The 20,430-nt window shown below is 43.7% G+C and overlaps 1 protein-coding gene across 1 annotated transcript in view; it reads left to right on the forward strand.

Moving 5' to 3' along the window:
* Positions 1–20,430, forward strand: part of otud7b (OTU deubiquitinase 7B) — a 46,416-nt gene that overhangs the window by 22,291 nt on the left and 3,695 nt on the right. Inside the window, exons 2-11 of the mRNA XM_066721592.1 lie at positions 12,414–12,635; positions 13,376–13,549; positions 13,673–13,894; positions 15,440–15,541; positions 16,026–16,153; positions 16,672–16,784; positions 17,110–17,237; positions 17,607–17,756; positions 19,501–19,615; positions 19,798–19,882. Of these exons, the coding sequence (XP_066577689.1) occupies positions 12,551–12,635; positions 13,376–13,549; positions 13,673–13,894; positions 15,440–15,541; positions 16,026–16,153; positions 16,672–16,784; positions 17,110–17,237; positions 17,607–17,756; positions 19,501–19,615; positions 19,798–19,882 (1,302 nt within the window). The 5' untranslated portion in view covers positions 12,414–12,550. The remainder of the gene's footprint in view (positions 1–12,413; positions 12,636–13,375; positions 13,550–13,672; positions 13,895–15,439; positions 15,542–16,025; positions 16,154–16,671; positions 16,785–17,109; positions 17,238–17,606; positions 17,757–19,500; positions 19,616–19,797; positions 19,883–20,430) is intronic.

Raw genomic sequence — 20,430 nt, forward strand, 5'->3', positions numbered from 1 at the left:
TCCACTCCAGACAAAGTTTCAGTGTTGAGGATCCCAGCCAAAGACAGGAGCCAACACGGTCTGCTCGAGTAGGCTATATTGTGTGTATGATCCACACAAACAACAACAGTATTATACAAATCTATTTTCCAACTCTTTACTGGTGGTGTTCTCATTTTGGAAAAGTTCAGCTGAGTTCCTGGTGACCTAAGCATAGGCATGCACCATTAGTTTGGCAAGAAAACATGTTTGTGTCTCGTAAACCCTGGCAGGTGTCAGACGATGGGCACTTGATTTACATAGTAGAAGAAGTGCTCAGACAGTTGGCGTGAGACCAGGAAGCTAATTTTGTACACCATACCATACTGCTCCATTTCCAAAGACTGGGAACAACTGGGAATCAAAAATCCTACATTTAGGACTGGAAATAGCACATGAGTCTTTACACAAAGAGTAGCTGGGGTCTGGAGTAGTGACCCACAGCTATGCTATCTTACAGTATTTTCATACTGTCTTTTTCTCATATGTTGGCACGGCAATGCAAGGGACCAGTTTGAAAAGTGTCAACACCACAACCAGCAGACATCCTTATACCACCAAACTGCTTCCCACTTCCGGATTGGTTGGAAAGAGCAGTTCAGTTAAATGATTTATATCCTCGTCCTTTATGATCCTTGCAAGCCTAAGAATTAAGCTGTGTGGCGTCAGTTAAGAGCTTTTATTGATGCATTTGTGTACATTAGTCTTAAGCACCACTATCTTTCTCCCCTGCCATAAGCACTCACAGTTTCTAACTAAATAAACCCCCTCGCAGCTCGCCTGACTCGGGGTAGCTCTGCTTCTGGATCTCCTTACAAGAAAACAACAGGCGAGAAATAAAGGCTCGGCAACGGCATTAAAAAGAGTCGGCCTACCGTTGAAAAGACTTCTTTCTCTACCCTGCTCGGGACAGTATCGCATGTCCGTCCCCCTGTCAGCTCGAATACAGACTCGTGAAACTGTCCCGGTCAATGGGAATGTAATGGTTTGTAATATGTTAAGCGCTTTCTGGGAACTGAGCTTTATTGTTCTATGTATTATTCTTATGATTTGGTTTTCTTTTCCTCCGCTTTGTTTGTGTGAAGGGGTGGTGCAATGTCAGACGCACAAAACCTCACTGATTTCTCTCTTGAGCAGCAATCGAATGAGCAGAGAGACTAGATTTTGATGTGTTTACCTGTACCTTGTGACTCCAATATAATAACTCGCTCCCCACATACCCACAGACACGCATTTTTCAAGCTATTTCCAGTGCTGCCTCGCAGTTGCAGCAGTGGAGAGAGATAGGCCTGCGACAATTTCACTTGTCTAACCACAAAAAAAAAATGTGCGGGATTGAGGGGGCATAGGTTTAACTTTAAAAACAAGAAAAATCAATGCAGAAGTAAAGCAACCGAGCCTTCCGCAATAATGTGTCCCTGGGGTTGCCACCTTTTAATGGATTTGAAAGCGCCATTCCTTTATCGATATTATTAGCAATTGGTTTTAATAGTGTGTCTTATTCTGCTGTTCTCTGTTATTCAGCTGGCCTGTGTGTCTGTCTCTTTGTGCACCACAATGGCACCCCTGTGTGAAGGTGTGCTGTGGGTCTCGTCTCTGCATCAGGGCGTGCTGTTCTCTCTGCACTTCCTGTCCTAGCTGAGCGCTGTGCCGTGACTCATGTGGTTAAATGCCCTCTCGAAGCGGGCAGAATTGTAGCTGTTGAACACACACACACACACACACACACTGGGCGGATTACATCACTCCAGCACCAGAACTAAAAATCTATCTGATAATCTATGCCTTCGGGAAACCAACAAAGACAGCCTGTTGTAGTCGGTGCTCAACTGGCAGCGGTGATGTCACACGCAAGGAGCATTGATCTAGAGCAGGAAGAATAAAAACGTTTAAGTGATTATAGCACTGTGGTATTATTGCTCTGTATTTTAAATATCAATAATTCAGGGTTATTGTTTTTTTCCCCTTAAGTAATAAAAGTAGACCCCAATAGACACTTTCCCTGGCCTGGACAGTAGTTGAATTGTTAACACAAAGTCCTGGAATGATTTCTCCTCCAGATCAAAGGGGAAACCTTTTACTAAGCCAAGAAAATAAATGGCAGTGAACCTATATCAAAGTCTAATACCAGAGGCAGTGCTTTTATGGAAACATATCAGGCATTTTCCTGTGACTTCAATACTAGTATACGCTAATGTGCATTCAAAAAGGGTCTGATCTCATTGGAACAGATTCCTGGAAAGCATTACAACATGAAATTATGAATCAACTGAAGCTGGAAAACAGTGCCCACTTCTTGCCTGCCCCTATCGGGTTATTCAGTGTTTTAAGGGAATGGTCAGTTTGAAGCTTTTCGCCGCATAACTTCTTGAATCTTTTACTGTTCTTTAAACTCTATTCCAAAAAAAAAAACTAGGCTATATCTCATTTTCATTATTATTAAGTTTCATTATTAGTCTCATTATGTCTATCTGGTGCTCAAAGATGACATCACCTTTGTGCTGGTCTTAGTTACCTTAACAACTTCATCGTTATTCAACATTTTAAATATAGGCTAATCGTCTACAGATGCCTACAGATGGTGTGTTGTTGGGGATAACCCAGTCAAACATGTGAAACAATGCTTCATTTCAATAAAACAAATCGGAGCAGAAATCAGCCTGCAAGGTACTGAATTCTGGGAACTCTTCTGTCCTGTACTGTTTTTTTTTTTTATTTATTTTTTATGAAGGACCCAGTGTGACGATAAGCAGCACAGCCCTGCAGACTCCAAAGCTGTGGCACTGTAACTGCTCTGACAGGGAAACGGGGGGATTTATCAGCGCCGACTGAATGACTGTCCGCCCCCGGGCCTCGATGTTGATCCTGGGGGTCAGTTAGCATAAGAGGAGATCTGACCCACAGCAGCCGTTAGTCACAGACAGACACGGACACGCACACACCCTGGCCGCCGGACGTTTTGGGCACATGTACAGACGATGAGGTCACACAAGGTGGCCCTTGCCAAGTCAGCCAGTGTCAAACAAAAATATCATCCGTTCATTGTGACAGCACTAACCCCTCACTGGCTTTACACCACCATGCTTTTAATCTACAGCTCAGGATTCCCAAAATATTTCGCTCAAGTAAAGTTCGCTGGTCTAGATATTGAAAACAGTCACATGACTACAGATATGAGATAACTACAGGGTGTTATTCATAAGTATGTACTTTCAGTTTGTATTGCATTATTTTCTTTGCTTTTTTGTTATGGATTGACTAAGTGCAATCTTTACTCTATTATAAAGTCTCCTGCTCACATAAACGGACTGACACTATTTGGCATGGAGACGATGTATTTGGCATCACACTGGTAATGGGAAGGACACCTCTTGTTGAACAACTGAAGTGATGCACAGTTCAGCTGAATAAAGATTATGTCCAATGAATCTTAAGTCACTGAAAGTGAAATGCCGAATATGCTTCTGTGTTTGAAACTTCGAAGTGCATTGATTGATTGACTGCTGTCTTGTTCTTTTGTATTTATACTCCAGACAGACGGATGTATCTAACTAAAAAGATCTCTCGCTCACAATACAACTACATACAGAGATGTCATATTTAAACCATAAACTCTGTGGCTGGTCTGTTAACATGGGTCAGAACTGGCTATAGGACAAATTCGTTTAAAGGAAAGTGTTTTGTATAAAGTATCTTTTCTGTGAAAAATCACGCAGTAAAAATCTGTTAAAATAAAGGAAAAAAACAATTCATTAAAGGATGATGTGGAAGAGTGGAAAAACGGCAGTCTGTGAGTAACAGTGTTTGTGTATGTGTGTTTGACATCTTTCAGACTCATTCAAAACAAGTTTTGGCATTTGCAAACGCAAGCTGAATCGGCGAGCCGTCGTCCTTTGCAGCCGTATCTATGAAAACCCCCATCTCCCCCATCATGACCACAGACACTCCGAGCGGCACGTCGGTCACAGGAAGCCTCTCAGCACTAATCTACCCGAGAGAGCGGCGGACTACAGCCACGCAGCCTCACCCTCCCCTCCGATCTCGCACTCTTGTGTGCTCTGAGCTGACATGACCTTTGTGTTAAAGGGCCAACGTGGTTGACTTTGATTGTGTTGAGTTTGTGTGGAGATGGTAATGCGTTTGTGTTGGTGATCTGTTATATTACTGCTATTTTTTTTTTGGTATTTGGGTTTGCGTTGCTTGGTTTTTATGAGTGCGAGTGGAATAATGCAGCCAGAAATGGCTACAGAAACTGAAAGTGTGTAGCGAGAGAAGCCACAATCCGTGACAGCAATAAAGTATACAAAGCACTGTGATTATTTTTATTGATTATTATTCTGCATACTGCACCCCAGTTTCAGGCAGATCTGCAATTTGGTGGCAGTGTAGATCTGTACTGCCACTCCCTTGGTCAATATGCAGAATTTTAAGACTTTCAACTGGGCTCAAGAGTTAAGACACTTGAACACCCTAGCGTCTCATCTGTACGTGGGCAGAGAACAGAGGGTATAGAAGGTGCCCTCTCTGTGTGCTCTAGTACAGGAGCTCTGGACCTGGCCATTGCTAGATACCCACTCTGACTGGGCCAGAGACCGCAGACATGTCTCTCTCCTCTGTGATCAATGGATGAATTAGAAAGTGTTCTTGACACCCAGGCCAATACTATTTACATTGTGATGTGGTAGTGGTGACGTCTCTGCAGACTAGGATTTCATAAACCTAAAAGGGTGAATGGATTGTGGCACTGCTTTTAAATGAGTATGTCCACTCTTCCGTTTCCCTCTGTCAATTCTTTGCATTCTTGTTGTTAAAGGTCCCCTTAAATGGGCACCGTTTTGTATTTTCTCTCCCAGACAATTGCATAGACCGAAATGACAGCACTGTTCGAGAGCTTTAATGATGACTCCAACTCCACTTTTGACCTCTACGTTGTGACATCCAAGTTAGGACCGTTTATCTGTGAATGGGGGTCGGTCTTTGCCCTGCATTTTCCTGAATAGCAGGCCGATAACTGACACTCTAATAACCCCCCACCCGAAGGAAAGCACACACAGACACAAATGTAATTGAAGTCGAAGCAATTTAAAAACAAAAACACCTGTGACTTGGTTTCATGCAGAATGAACTGAATTATTTTTTTTTCCTTAACTCTGCAAAATCTTAATTAAATCTGGTGGATGTGTGTGGGAGAGTGTAATTTCTCTCCCGGCCATTTATTCCACATCTGCTGCGATATTCCGTTCAGTACAGGCATGGTTGATAGTATTGACACACTTCATTTGAAATCGTTATTCGGTGAATTGTTAACTTCCACAAAGCTGTTCTTATTATTTATCAATGATGTCTCTTTGGATTTTGTCGGACGCTGAAACTAGAGATTCCAGAGTTAGGAAATAAGCTTTGAACTGTCACTCCATAGAAATAAAACAAATGTCCTTCAATTACTGTCAGACTGTCTTAAACTGGATTGCGCTTCTGAAAGTAAAATGCAACTTACCAGTTTTTAATCACTAAAATCATTTGCGTAATCTTTTTTTGTCGGGGTGATTTATAATGATGGAAAATGTGTCACACATGCACTGCAAAGACCCAAATGAAACCCAAAATGTAAATTGAACTCTCGCCGTAAAGATGGAACTAGAAGTGTGCAACAGTATGCCATTGCTATTTCATATTTAAAAGTGTAGGCCTAACTTTCAAAAACATGGCATCTGTCTAAAACCCAACTGAAGGCCATTACAGTGTTTCACAATGTGACATTTCATGGCTTAACCAATAGTGAACTGATGGACACAAAACTGCCAGAACTGCCAAAACTCTTTAGTTTTTTTTCACGGTAATTCCATATAGTGTGGCTTTATATTAATGTCCTGTGTTATACTAGTTGTCATTTAGGCTTCTGCTTCATTTTTCTAAAGCTCTAATGTGTCTCCGCTTTCATTCAAACACCATTTGCTGTAGTTGATACCAACGTGACAAATCTAATAATATTAATAATAAACGTCAGATTTCGACAAGGTGGTGCACCTACTAGACACTCTTTGGGTGAAGAATAGTGTCATGGCCTATAGTGCATTAAGACACTTGACGTAATTTATGTAATCGCCCAGTTTATGAATTAAATGGCAATTCAGCTGTAAACGGTGGCAGTTCAATACAAGGAAGTTCTTATCAGTTAGTGTGGCGTTGTTTGCTTCCTTTACAATTGTAATTATTTTCTCTTTAACTGCTAACGACGTCTCTGTCAACACTGTGTACTGATTTTGGATTTCGTCATTAAATGGATAAGCTGTTCGATCGGTTTAAAACACGGGAGACTCAAAGAGTAATTACATTGCCGTCTGTCTGAAGAGAGAAAATAGGCTAATTAAAAAAATACATATATTAAAAGGTCAAATCATGAAAATAATTGGTTCTAATAAAGAACACTGGTCACATGGGCGGCACTGTAGTGAGTATTAGACTGGGCTTGAGGAGGGATCTTAAAGAAGTCTGCTTCAACTGAAAATATAAGATAAACATGCCTTATGTCAGTGTATTATCCTGTGGTTACACCCTTTCCTTATGTGCTATAGAGTCATGGGAGGAGGGGATTACATTGGACAGGGTCCCCAAGTGGTCCAGTAATCTGAGAGAAAATAAATAGACTTGGATTCAATAAAAAGTGACTATTGTCTGAAAGACCATCATATTACTGCAATGTTCCTCTTAGGCCTATATGCCCTGTGGGCCACAAGTGTCTCCTATTGACCCCTCAGCTGCCTCTATATCGGAGACTTCCTTACATTGTGTGTTAAATAAGCCTATATGGTTCAAACTGATATTTAATGTTTTGTTTTGTAGCCTTTTGCCTTTTCAATGCAGTTGCTTCATACCAGAACTATCAATCTATCAAACTGGACTGGAATTATCATCTGAATTAGGCTAATTAAAGTCATTCATATATATTTATGTACCCTCCCCCCCCCCCCCCTCCGCCCCACAGCTGATCCACTGAACTTTGTGGAGCCTTAAGGAGATATGTTAAATATATCCACTTAATTATTGTAATTTTAAAGCAGTTCAGTAGCACAGAGCAGGGCTGGAATCACAATACCCCCCCAGTGGAGTTGGACACACCGGCATACTGAGTGATTACTAATCAAGGTGGCAGCTAATTGGGGGGAAAAAATGAGCATGTACCGTTTTGAGCTGTCCTTGAAAAGTATCGCATCAGAAATTAGGACAGATTCGATTCTATGTTTCTCTCCTACTTTCGAGGTTTCTATATGAATTGGCTGTTCTGGGGCGCTGTAATCGTATATATATATTTTAAGATGGGACATACAGGATGTCTCAATGCAGCTGTGTGTGGATAATCAGAGCTAATCTTGGAGAGATTGCAGTAGGGGAATTGCACAGATTAAAAGTCAACTGTGCAGTATTACTTAAAATTACAATAAATACCATTTATATACCTAATCATGGTGCCGTATCATCGCTCAGGTTCTGCTACTGCCATAGAGTGACGAGGAAGAGAGAGGGTTGTTTCAGAGCAGGGATGAGGGCTACCTCCTCCTCCTAAACGAGAGACATTTAACACTTTATAATCATTCAAAGCAGTGAGATCTTCCTTCTTCTGCCATCTATAAAGATCAGAGCGTTTTCCAATTGCATTGCTGGTGTTCAAACTGAATGAACGAGCATTGTGTAATGGATAACAAAAGACTAGGGCGTTCTTCCAGTTTGGGGAAATTACCGTTTTGTTTTGTTCTGGACCTTTTGTCCCAGTATGACTCACTCCCTCACCCTCCTTGCCGTGCAATAAGAGCAGGGCGGCCAACTGAAAGGTGTGGATAGCAGGTCCTCAACCTAGCCAACATCACAGAGTAGCCATAGACACCCAAAATGTCTTCCACCTTCAGACGGGGGTCTCTGACTCCTAGATGGCCCATGTCTTTGGCTTTTGTTCTAGCAGGAGCGTGTGTCGTCCGCCCGGCCGGGTCACGGAGATTTGGCAGAGGAGCCAAGGCAACTCTCAGTTCACCTGGGGGGAGAGTTAAAGTTAGAAGCACAGTGAGGGGGGGCTAATCTGGTCGGAAACCAGGCTCCCTTATGAACAATGGCCAGCGTAAATCTCCTAATTGCAGCTGCTGTAAATAAGTGCTGTCACTGATGATTAGCAGGCCGAGCTGAAGTCCAGCGTCACTGGACAGGAAGTGACTGAGCCTGATCCGGGCTGGATAAAGCGCTGTGGTTAAAGATAGGCTTTTTATATATAGGTGAAAAAAATATATATTCATGTGTATGTTTATAAAGATGCCCGTTTAACCCAGGTACCTAATCACTAGAGGTCTATCATAGCAGGGTCTAAGCCAGGGGACTTAACAGGCTCGTTGTCGTGAGGTTGTTTTTAAAACAAATGTGCTCTCTCTATGTTGTGGAAATCAATGGCAGGGTTCACAACAGGGAGGTGGTTCTTTACGCAAAGAGTGGTGGGGGTTGGGAACATGCTGCACCAGCCATTTAGTTGCAGCTGGGATGCTTCAAGAGAATTGAAGGACTAAGTTGGGGTGTACGGAGCTCTCCGGGTTTGTAACTCAGTCTTTCTATCTCTTCCCCAGTCTCTCAGTTCTGACCTAGCTCTCTGCCTCCTTTCTCTCTCCCCACCACTCTCTCTGCACAAACCATCCTCTCGCTGCACCTCTCTCCCCTTCAGGTGGTACCAGTTAATCAGAAATGTGGGGCATGAAATGAGGGAGACTGATTTGATCTGGTTAGAAGCAGAGGCATTCTTCAGGTTTTTAGGCTTTATCGAGTGCTCTCTCCGCAGTCTCCCCTCTCTTGTTCCTACTCAGTTAATCAGCAGAGACTCTTGCAGCTGTTCCACCTGTTCCAGAGGTGGACAATTCCAGTCCTCAAGGGTCAGGTCCCTGCAGGTGTTGTAGGTTGTTTTCAGTTTGAAACTGATTAAGACCTAGACCTAGAATCAACAGGTGATCTGAGTTCTTCTCCTCAACAGGACTGGAGACAATTCCAGGTTTTCAATTCCAGTTCAGTCTGTAATTCCTTTTTCCATTCAATTCCAGTTCCACTAGAGTCTTTTATGCCAATATCTAAAAGAATGGGAATTGGAACTTGGAATGGGTCTAAAAAGGGGAATTGGCATTAAAAACTTAATCTGACTTTTAAAAATGTGTTTAGCAAAAAGTGCTTTAAGTGGTTATTTAATTGAAATCTCCATCTGCTTAAAATAATGTAAAAGTTCTGTACATAAAATGTTACTCTTATTTCATATATTGTTGTATCATGAATTGTGAAGTGTTCAAATTGACTTGTGTATTATCTAGGCTATTTCAGTGGTTCTCAAACCTGTCCTGGAGTACCACCTACCCTGCTGGGTTTTGTTCCAGCTGAGCTTTACTTTTATTAATGACTTAATTGAACCCTTAATTGAAGTAATTTGATTACATTTGACTCTTTCAATTGTGTAACTGATAAAAAGTTGGTTCCTTAATAAGATAATTTCTTTATACAATTTTATACTTAACTTAAAAACCCCTACTGTTAAAAATAATTAAAAGGCTCTGTTTTAGGAAATTACTAGTTCAGTTAAGTAATCCAGAGCTCGGTTGCAACGAAAACCAGCAGGGTAGATGGTTACCAGAGACAGCAGAGCCATAGGATCACACCTTAGTTTGGATGCAGTGCTCAGAAGATCGCGATTTGTTTTCCTCCCAGGCACTTGAACACGAACCGCAAAAGAAATAGCCAAACAAAAAATAAAGAAAAACAAAGAACACAAAGCGGTCCACCCCTGCTCAAGATGTGAGGTCACATGTAAAGGCAGTGGGCTTGATAAATCACTCTCGTCTGCAGAGCTGCACAGTGACTCCATTCACCCAGCGCCAGGCCGTCCGTAGTCTCTCCCCCCAGTCCGGTCTTGTGATGTCAGGTGAACAATAGTGGGGCAGGGAGTGGGTTTGTATGGCTCCAACACAAGTCCAGTGAACTGTCAAGTGCTCGGCCCCACGGATTAGGAAGATTCACATAATTACGCCTGAATTATATTAGTCAGCCAGCCTGTATTGCAGCCGAGAGGGAAACCTATAGAAACGTGCTCCCATTGGATTAGGCGACAAAGTTTTCTTGAAGAACCCCCAAATGCAGTTTGTTTGAGGCATCGAGTCCATGATTTCTAAGCATAAAGAACTCACCTCGAAGTTGGAGCACTGGAAAAAAGCATGTTGGCATGGGATTCCCCTCCACTCCTTTAGCACAGCCAACGACGTGAAGTCACGGTTTGTGTAGTGGAGTCTGCTGCTGCAGAAGAACTTTAGTCCCTCCGTACAATGTGTCCTAGGTGCTCGTAAACAACCTGAGCGGATGGTAGAGCTCTTCCTAGCGCTGAGCAGAAATAACTCCTCTGCCCAGTTGCACTTGCCGTTCTTGGAATGCATCCTTTGTTTTTCTGGTCAATGGTGCGCAGCTGCATTCTGAGGTTTTGCCAGTGTCAGCCGCTCTTGAGACCATGGCCAACCACATTGAACAAGTACGGTTCTTTAAGCTGTACCAACTGTGCCATGATTTCTTTGCAGTTTGTTGGACACTGGGTTAGATCATATATAGACCAAAATCATATGACATTTAACTCCGAGGCTTTGTCCAATGTACATGGCTCTGCATTGCAGTACTGTATACATACCAAACCTGCCCAAGAGAGACACCGTAAGATCTCCATTCACCACATCGACAGAAATAAATCAATCTCTCATCTAGCTAATAGCATTACTCCCTGCCTTTTTGCTGTTTACTTATCACTGTTTATTACTCGCAATAAAAATAGGCCTATAGGCCTAAAACGTGTAACTGAACAATAGTTATTTTTGGAAAGGATTTGAAAACCTGTGTTAGGGGCGCACCTTTCGTTTCAGAAGTGGCGTTCATTGTGAGTCCAACAGTTGGCGGTGGGGTGTTGCCGAGTTGTTGAGCGAGGCGCACAGATTGCTTCCCTCTCCCTCCATCTTGCCTTTCTTGCATACTGCTGTAGAAGCTACTTTATATTCCGCATGCATCCTTTTGTACAATCTGTGTGTCTCTTGCATGTTGTGTAGTGCGTTTGGTGGGGAGAGAAGTTATTTACGAAGACTTAGGAATGGAAAAAGCTAAACGTCTGGGGCTTCGGTTTCCATAGAGGCACCTGTTTAGAGACTGGAGTCAGAACTATATTGGAATTAGCAGAAAGAATGCATTGCAGAGGAATTTGATTTGTATTTTTTTTTTTTTTTTTTTTTTTAAGATGGAGAGGTTAAACTAGGTGAAAACACAGGACTGCAGATACAGAAAGCTAAGCCAAAGACAGTTTTATTCTAAGGAAGGACTATATATTACTTAGTAAGTGAATTACTACAGTTCTGTGGCTCTTTCGTTATTCTGTACCACTCTAGTTCTGGTTCTGGTTCTGCTATAGAATGACACAGACTTCTGCGATTGACACTTTACATCAGAGAGCAGCTGCACAGAATCAGCACAGATGATTCAGCAGTGTGGGAAGAGCTGAGGGAAACTGATTCTCTCTCTCACACCACACACACACACACACACACACACACACACACACAGATCTATCTTAGGGTTTATGTAATGTGCTTTGTTGCTTCAGTGTGAGACATCATGACTATACAGTATTTTAATATGTTGAAGAGCAGTGTACTGTCACTGCATGAATTGATGCGATTTTACAGTGGGCCCCTGTATGTCTGATCAGCTCAACACAACAAGATCTGATGTTTAAACGTGGGTGAAATAGTGAGAATATGCAGTAAAATGTGCTTAACTTTTGCACTAGATGGTCTGTATGGAGATGACTGTATGTGGGGTTTGTAAAACACAACTTATTAATATCGCATCCAATCACAAAGCTGGGAGGTGAACACAGAGGTGTTCTAATCATAATCACCCACTGTCATGAACTGGAACTGCCAATCAGAAAGCGATATTGGCAGAGAACAACTAACATCACTGTACTGATGTTCTTTAGTACAGACAGGAATGGCAGTTTGCTTTGTGATGTATCCCTGCAGATTGGCGGCACCTAGAGCCCTGTCTTGGTGCTGCAGCAAATTGTCGTTTTTGGTGTGTATTTGTGTGTGCTGAATGTTCTTTTGTTTGCTAGTTTGGATATTGCCAAAGCAGCTGATTTTCCCTTTGTTAAAGGGAGCTAAAAGGACTCTTGATTTGGCCGCTCAAATAGAAGTGGATCGTCTAGAGGTCACACCACCTTTTAGGATGAGAGTTTCAATAGCCTTCAAAATGATATGCTTTTACATTGTTTAACGCGGCCCCCCGGAATGGAAAGTTCCAGTACAACAGTCGCATCACAGTAAAGCAATAATAATGTTGTTTGTGTTCCTCAGGTGTGGCTGTGAGAGGCAGTCTGAAGCGGAGGAGAGATCCAACCCTCCCTCCCCCCCCCACCCCTCTCAGTCGGTGATCTGGGGCCGAATTTTTTCTCGCTTCAGCCGGCGCCGCTCCACTCCGAATTCATGATCACATGACCTTGGATATGGACGCTGTCCTGTCCGACTTTGTCCGATCCACAGGGGCTGAGCCGGGGCTGGCCAGAGACCTCCTAGAAGGTACTGTGGAGCAATGTGCTGACGCCGGCTCCCGACCGGCACCAACACACCTGTGTGGAGATCGAGTCTCCCCAGGCCTTTTCCGGTCTCACAGCAGCCTAAATTGGATGATTAATTACTGCAGTTAAAGTCAAGTGGAAGCTGTTTAGTTTTTACACATGTGATTTTGGCTGTGTTGTTCGTATCTTCGTATCTACTCTGGTGTGTGTGTGTGTGTGTGTGTGTGTGTGTGTGCACACGTGTGTGCACACGTGTGTGTATATATATATATATATATATATATACACAAGTTGTTTTGACAATCGGAAATATTTTAATGAGGGTAGAGGCTGGTACATTTTGACATGCTGAAGATGTTTTTGAACACCGTGTTATCCTATAACAATCATTTACAACCACTGTGGCAAGATAGAAATGTTTTTGTAACCATGGCCCTTTTAAATGGGCAATTGTGTGTAACAATTGTGTGTAGTTATGTAAAATGACCGATTTGTGTAATAACTCAAAAGCATGCATACTTACACATTACCTACATTATAATTATTCATGACTGCAGTGTAAGTACTTTAAATGCTCTAGAAGTAATTACACAGCACTTAAAGTTACCGAAAAACTGAGATGTCACATGATGCCACAGATTTCATGAGGTCACCATTCTATGTGCACGTAAAGCCCCTTTCTCACGTCTTGGCCCTCTGTCGTGTTGTGACTGGATGTCTCTTTCCTCTCCGCTCTCAAAGGCAAGAACTGGGATCTGAGTGCCGCTCTCAGCGACTTCGAGCAGCTCCGGCAGGTGCATGCTGGGAACCTGCCCTACTCCTTCGCAGAGGAAAGGGGCTTCCGGAACCCAGAGAAAGAGCTGGCCAGGTCGGGGGGGCGCCCACTGCTGCACAGACAGGACGACATGGTACAAGGTTGGCAGCCTCTATAGAACACCTTTACTGGGTCTTTATTGTTGATGTGTTATTATTGTTAATAATACTCTTAGTAGTTGTACTACAGTAGTAGTAGTTTACCCCTCTCCCTCTCCCTCACAGAGAAGCGACTGTCCCGTGGCATCTCCCACGCCAGCTCGACCATCGTGTCCCTGGCGCGCTCCCACGTCTCCAGCACGGGTGGCAGCAGCAGTGAGCCGCTCCTGGACACCCCCCTGTGCACCTTCCAGCTGCCCGACCTCACCATCTACAGGGAGGAGTTCCGCGGCTTCATCGAGAGGGACCTGATCGAGCAGTCCATGATGGTGGCCCTGGAGCACGCAGGTCCAGTTCGCCACCACCGCAGCAGGCCACTGAATGGGGAATCTAGAGTTTCAATATCATTATTTGTCTGCGTAGTAGAGTTCTGAATAAAGTCCGTAACAATGTATGCGATTGATGTCCAGCAGCTGGGTTGATGAATAGAGAAGCACAGGACTCGCGTCGTAGGACCTCTGGTTAGCGCTGAGGTTGATCTGCATAGATTTCTACTGAGGCTCTTCCATTTCATAGAATATACAGGCTTAGTGTAAGGCACATAGCTTCAGGACATGCAATAGAGGACGGTTGAATGATGATGGCTTGTGATAAGAGGAGAAATGTGATCTAGTCAAGTCGGGAGCAGCGCTCACGTCTTCAGTTTAGACTTCCAGATAACCCTACTTTTCCTGCCGAGATTTCCATCCTAGAGTAGGTGACGAGAGAATGACTGCTTCCTAGCAAAATGAAATTGAGAACATCTTGGACGGTTCTGATATTTTGAACTATAAACTCTCTAGTGATATCTGGATGAGAGAGAGAGAGAGAATGGAAAGTCAAACGTATAATTTAAAGATATCTCAGAATGTATTTGCAGATATCTTCAAATCATTGAGTTATCTGCAAATGACTTCCTGTATGTTGGCTGAGATTATCACTTCCCATTTCCTCATTCAGGTACATAGAAATGAATGAACAAGTGAACAGGAAGTGATAATCTTGGGCTACATACAGGAAGTAATTTGAAGATCTCTCTCTAAATAAATGAAATACATCTCTAAATTATAATTTTAATTTACATAGAGAGGGAGGTATGGAGAATTGCATGCTGTCTAGTAGGTGCCACACCTCCTCCCCGATTGTCAGTTCAGGGGCCGATGCTGTGGGTTTTGAGCTTGCCCACACATTCTGGCACTGACAACACGCATAGACTGTAACCCTAATGGACGCTCTGGGTGAAATGTGGTCAAAAGACAGGCCTGAACCAGTAGCCCAGCACGGCTCCCTTTCAGGACTATAGGCTATCTGAGGCATTCATAGTAACCAACCACAAGACCTTAATGCAGAACACTCCCCCCCTGTTGGAGCAAAACATGGTCACCCAATCGCCACTCCATCTTAAATTCCTTTCTGACAAATCAGGATCTGGGAGGCTTGCTTGAGCAGCAGTGTGGGCTGCCAGGCTGGAAACACTAAACCATTATTTTTTTTTTAATGGGAGAGGAGAGACGGAGGGGGCTTAGCCAGCTTTGTGTGGTACTGGCAGTGGGGCGCAGGGCTCACACAGGCTCACACAGCCTATGGTTGTGTGAGGATTTGCTTTGGATTTCCACACACAATGGCACACAATGGCAAAGAAACTATACAGGAGTCCGACGTCTGGGCATGCTAAACTTGTCGAGGGAATGTGTTCGTTCATTCGTTCGTGTGTGTGTGCGCGCGTGTGTTAGTTCGTTTGTGTGTGTGTTGGTTCGATCGTGTCTGTGTGTGTGTGTGTGTTCGTTCATTCGTTCATGCTTGTTCGTGTGTGTCTGTGTTCGTCCCCGTTCATGAGTTTTGTGTTTTATTTAGGTCGTCTGAACTGGTGGACACGAGTGGGAGCCAGCTGTCAGAGCCTGTTACCCTTGGCTACAACAGGCGATGGAAACTGCCTCCTGCATGCTGCCTCACTAGGTAACAAGGACTGTTCTTTTATTATTATTATTATGTTGTTGTTGTTTAAGAAATCCTAACATTGACTATATGGATGGATGGAAGGAAGGAAAGATCTCATCATCAAAGAGCTGCAGTTAGGCCAAAACATCCGTGTTGCCTACCAGGATGCAGCCTGTCTTCGGTACAAAGCTGATCCAGTCCAGGGGGCAGACGCTGTAAACGGGTGGTTGGAGGAGCACGAGGGTGAAGTTACCCCTCATCCAGGGCCCTCCCAGTCACTAGACCTCAATCCCAATGGCCCAACACCCTGCTTATTGTTGGCAATTCCATTTTAGCTGTTGTAGTAGCAGCAGCAGTAATACACTTTAAAGTAGAAGGTAGTTTATTGAGTTGGGTGCAATATAATCTGTTTCATATGTCAAATATCAGAGGTATAGCTATAGGAGATGGTCTTAAACGTGCTTACATGTCCGTGTGTCTCATCTCCTCTCCTTCTCTGTAGGGATGTGGGGTTTCCATGACCGGGACCTAATGCTGCGCAAGTCTCTATACACCCTGATGGACAAGGGCCTGGAGAAGGAGGCACTGAGACGTCGCTGGAGGTGGCAGCAGACCCAGCAGAACAAAGAGGTACCCGGCCACGCTGTGCCCACTGTGACCCGCCATATCTTTTCACCTGTTAGTCAGTATATAGTCATGGCTTTGTGTAATACTTGTTAGTTTGACCTTTAATCCATGAATAAATTGCTCTCAACAAGTCTTTCTTTTCGCTCCAAGAACTACACAAGGGCAGAGTGACTGATTAGTGTGTCGCTCTGAAAGGTGTTGCAGTTTAAAGTGTGTCCTTTTATTGGAAAGCAGTTCTTAATACAGTAGTGAATACAGCTGACACAGATTATCAGCCCGTGGCAATAAACACTGAGAAAAGTGCCCATCTGATTCCTGCAATGCCATTGGCTCCATGTACCCGTTATCAGCTGTGTGGTGACATGGCCTGTCAGCAACACTGACCACTTGAACAGTGGCGTGACTTTGCTGTCGGCAGTCAGGTGTGTGTTCTGTGTTCTGGACACCGCCTGTCCCATGCCCGTTCCACCACTAGAAGAGTGGGGCAACGCTCACAGCTCACTGCTCTTGTGCCCCCGCAGTCCGGCCTGGTGTACACGGAGGATGAGTGGCAGAAGGAGTGGAACGAGTTACTGAAGCTGGCCTCCAGCGAGCCCAGGATACACTACAGCACCAACGGGCCCAGCTGTGCAGGGTATGTACCGGAGCACGGAGAGGGGTTCCCACTGCCCAACCTGCACTGCGATGCCACTGCACACAGTTTATCACTGTGACACAGTCAGGTTTACAGTGCTGTGACATGCATAGCCATTGTGGAGGTGTTCTTTCTTTGTTTCATAACAGACACTCTTACCGTTTATGCTACGTCTTCTAAATGTAACCGTGGTTTTCAGTGGGGTGTTTTTATTTTGGTAATGGCTTGATGGACTTTACAGCCCAGTTCAGCAGTAAATAAATTTCTCTCTCCCTCTCTCTCTCTCTGCTCTCTGTGTCTCCCTCTCTCTCTGCTCTCTGTGTAGGGCGGAGTCTTTAGAGGAGCCAGTCTATGAGAGTCTGGAGGAGTTCCACGTGTTCGTCCTAGCACACGTTCTGCGCCGGCCCATCGTGGTCGTAGCGGATACCATGCTGAGAGACTCTGGAGGGGAAGGTATTGTTATCATTATTATCATCTATCTATCCACTTAAATTACAGTTTCATCCAGCACAGGGTAGGCGTTGTGTGAGAGAGTGACACACACACACACACACACACACACACTTATAGTCGTATTTGTGTCAGTGCGTGTCTTTGTGTGTTCCCTACATTGTGGCGACGGCAGTGCAGCCTGTGAAACGGTGGGCGTTTGCAGTGAACACGCTTCGCCGGGCGTTTGGCACCACGGCCCCTGCGTGTGTCTGAGAGAGAGTGTTTAATAAACATGGCCAGCCTCCGTCTCCAGCATTACAACAGTGCAGTGGCACAATCTCATCCTTTGCTTGCATCGGGTTACTAACCACCCCCCTTCTCTCCCTTCAGCCTTTGCGCCCATCCCATTTGGAGGCATCTACCTTCCCCTGGAGGTGCCCTCAGCCAAGTGTCACCGCTCCCCCCTCGTGCTGGCCTACGATCAGGCCCACTTCTCCGCCCTGGTCTCCATGGAACAGAACGATGGCTCCAAAGAGCAAGGTACCCTGGTTTCCCTTGCCAGTCCAGTCCTGATCCACCAGTGCAGTCATGTGTCAGGAGGTGTAGCCACTGCATTTATTTTAAAGGCCTAAAACAGTTTAGGTTGCCAAAAACTGAAAAATAATGTACATTGCAGAGTTATATACTGTTAATACACCCTCTTAAGCATTATTGGACAGTGTTATGCGCAGCTCCTGTGCATAGAAGTTGCACTGTATTCCTACATGTGCACATCGTTTGAAAGTTTATTCTCTTGGCTACCAGTGAGTTTCATTCTCAAACACATCCGATTGACAGTTTCCATGTTGCCTGCCGTCATTCAGAGCCACACCCCCATTTCAGAATGCGTAGGGGGGAGGGTATAAAAAACATTTTTTTCACATCGTTCAAAAGCTGAGAGTCTCAGCTTTCATGGGATACCAAACACTTGGCAAAGAGTACACATGGGATTAAAGAAGCACACAGATATGGTGCCCTTTTAAGGTACCAACGATTCTATGATTTCATGGAAGAAACAATGTTAACTATTTTATTAGTAGTAGTGAGTAATTTTTTTTTTTTCCTTATCAGATGCCCTTAACCAGGAAGACTAAAAAACATTTTTGCAACACATTACATACTATACAATATAAAATGAATACAGTATGCAATACAAGTCCAAATAAAAGTAAATCCAAATCAAGCAAAAATGCAATGCAAAACTTAGTTGGCGTAAACACCATTTGTACAGAAACAGTTGCAGTAAGGCAAGAATATGTACATAAAACATCAAGAAGCAATAGGGGGAGCATCACAATGGGTAGTAAATGTATGCAAATTAGGAAATGCATTAAAGCATATAGTCCTGAACATGAATGGCTCCTCCTGCTGTAGCAATAGTCCCCCAAATACAGAGGTGCGGCACTGTTACAACCTGGCACTTGCATATAAGCAGCATCTGTATTATTGTGTGTTTATGTATGTTGTATACCCGACAAGAGATCCTTGTTCCCTAGCAACCTACTGTCGCAACCTTTTCTTTTTTTCTTTCACAAATTGTGCTATTTTTCCTTGTTGGACAAAAGGAGAAACCCCCTTTCAGATGCCTAGCCTTCATAAAGAGTATTCAATTACAAACGAAAGAGCCTTTCAATAATAATAATACATTGATAATAGAAGTAGTCAATGTAACTTTCAATCCAAACCCCACTGTGATTCACAATTGCATTTTATAATGAACCAATTACACACTTTTAATACATCTGCACATATAACCAGTAAAACTGATTAATCCCTTCTGTTTATTATTTATTCCACCATCACTCTTTCCAGCAGAATTGCATATTGATTTTATACGTTTAATACCGACATGTGTAAAGTATATGAAAAAAATATAATTTGTCTGAACAGAAAGTCCTCATAATCCAATCAATGGACGAGGTCTATCATAGGATGGTCTAAGCCGATGGACTTAGCAGGCTGTTGTCGTGGGGTTGTTTTTCACTCTTGAAACCAATGCAAGATCTTTTGTGCTCTCTCTATGTTGTGGAAATCAATGGAAGGGTTCACAACAGGGAGGCAGTTCTTTACACAAAGAGTGGCGGGGGTTGGGAACATGCTGCACCAGCCATTTAGTTGCAGCTGGGATTCTTCAAGAGAGGGACTAAGATGGGGTGTAACAGAGCTCTCTGGGTTTGTAACTCTCTTGCGCTCACCCTCTCTCTCTCTCTCTCTCGTGTTCTTCTGTCTCTCCTGTCCTGCACAGCTGTGATCCCGCTGACCGACTCCGAGCACAAGCTACTGCCCGTCCACTTCGCGGTGGACCCCGGGAGAGACTGGGAGTGGGGCAAAGATGACGTAGACAACGTGAGGCTAGCCAGGTATAGCACCCTGAGATGTGTAATGTAAATAAAGAGACGATACAAAAACACCCCTAATATAAACACAAACATTTCATAACTGTCAGTGTGGGACTTCTCCCCTGAAGAATTAGGTTGAAACAGTGGAAAAAAACTAAAACATGTCTCTTCCTCCCCTCCCCTCTCTCTCTGACTCTCTGCAGTGTGACGCTGTCTCTAGAGGCCAAACTCAACTTACTGCACAACTACATGACTGTGACGTGGCTGCCTCTCCCTTGTGAGGCTCAGGTAACCAATTGGCATCCTTGCTCCTTCTCAATCTTAATTACAATATAAACGTTCTAGATCCACGGAACTTGAATATTTAACATTCTTTCACTAATCCCTTCAAGCCTGGAAAGATACAGACGTGAGTTGAGGTAATGGCTTCTTTAAACGCGGCGTGATGTGGACAACTGTGTTAAACAAACAGGCAGACACATACATACGATAAGGAGAGATTAGGTTGTGCAGGTTTGGCACCACAGATAATGTTGCCTGCCATCTAAAACATTCAGCTGAAAATAAATGGTTTAATGTTTTTTTTTTGTTTTTGTTTTTTTGTGAGGGTGAGATGGTGAACCAGAATGGTAATATTTCGACAGATTTCTGCCGTATCTGGATTCAAATCTGTTGGCCGGTCAGCTTCATCAAAGGCCCTGTTCCAAATCTATTCAAGCACTTTGGATGATCAGGACAAATATTTGTAGGAAAGCAAAGTAAACTAATGGTAAAACCCAAGGCCCTGGAAGTCTGGTAATGCCAGATATGAGTTTCTAGTACTAATTTTTGTTCTC

Source organism: Amia ocellicauda, chromosome 14 (genome assembly GCF_036373705.1).
Source record: "Amia ocellicauda isolate fAmiCal2 chromosome 14, fAmiCal2.hap1, whole genome shotgun sequence".
Classification (NCBI taxonomy): domain Eukaryota; kingdom Metazoa; phylum Chordata; class Actinopteri; order Amiiformes; family Amiidae; genus Amia; species Amia ocellicauda.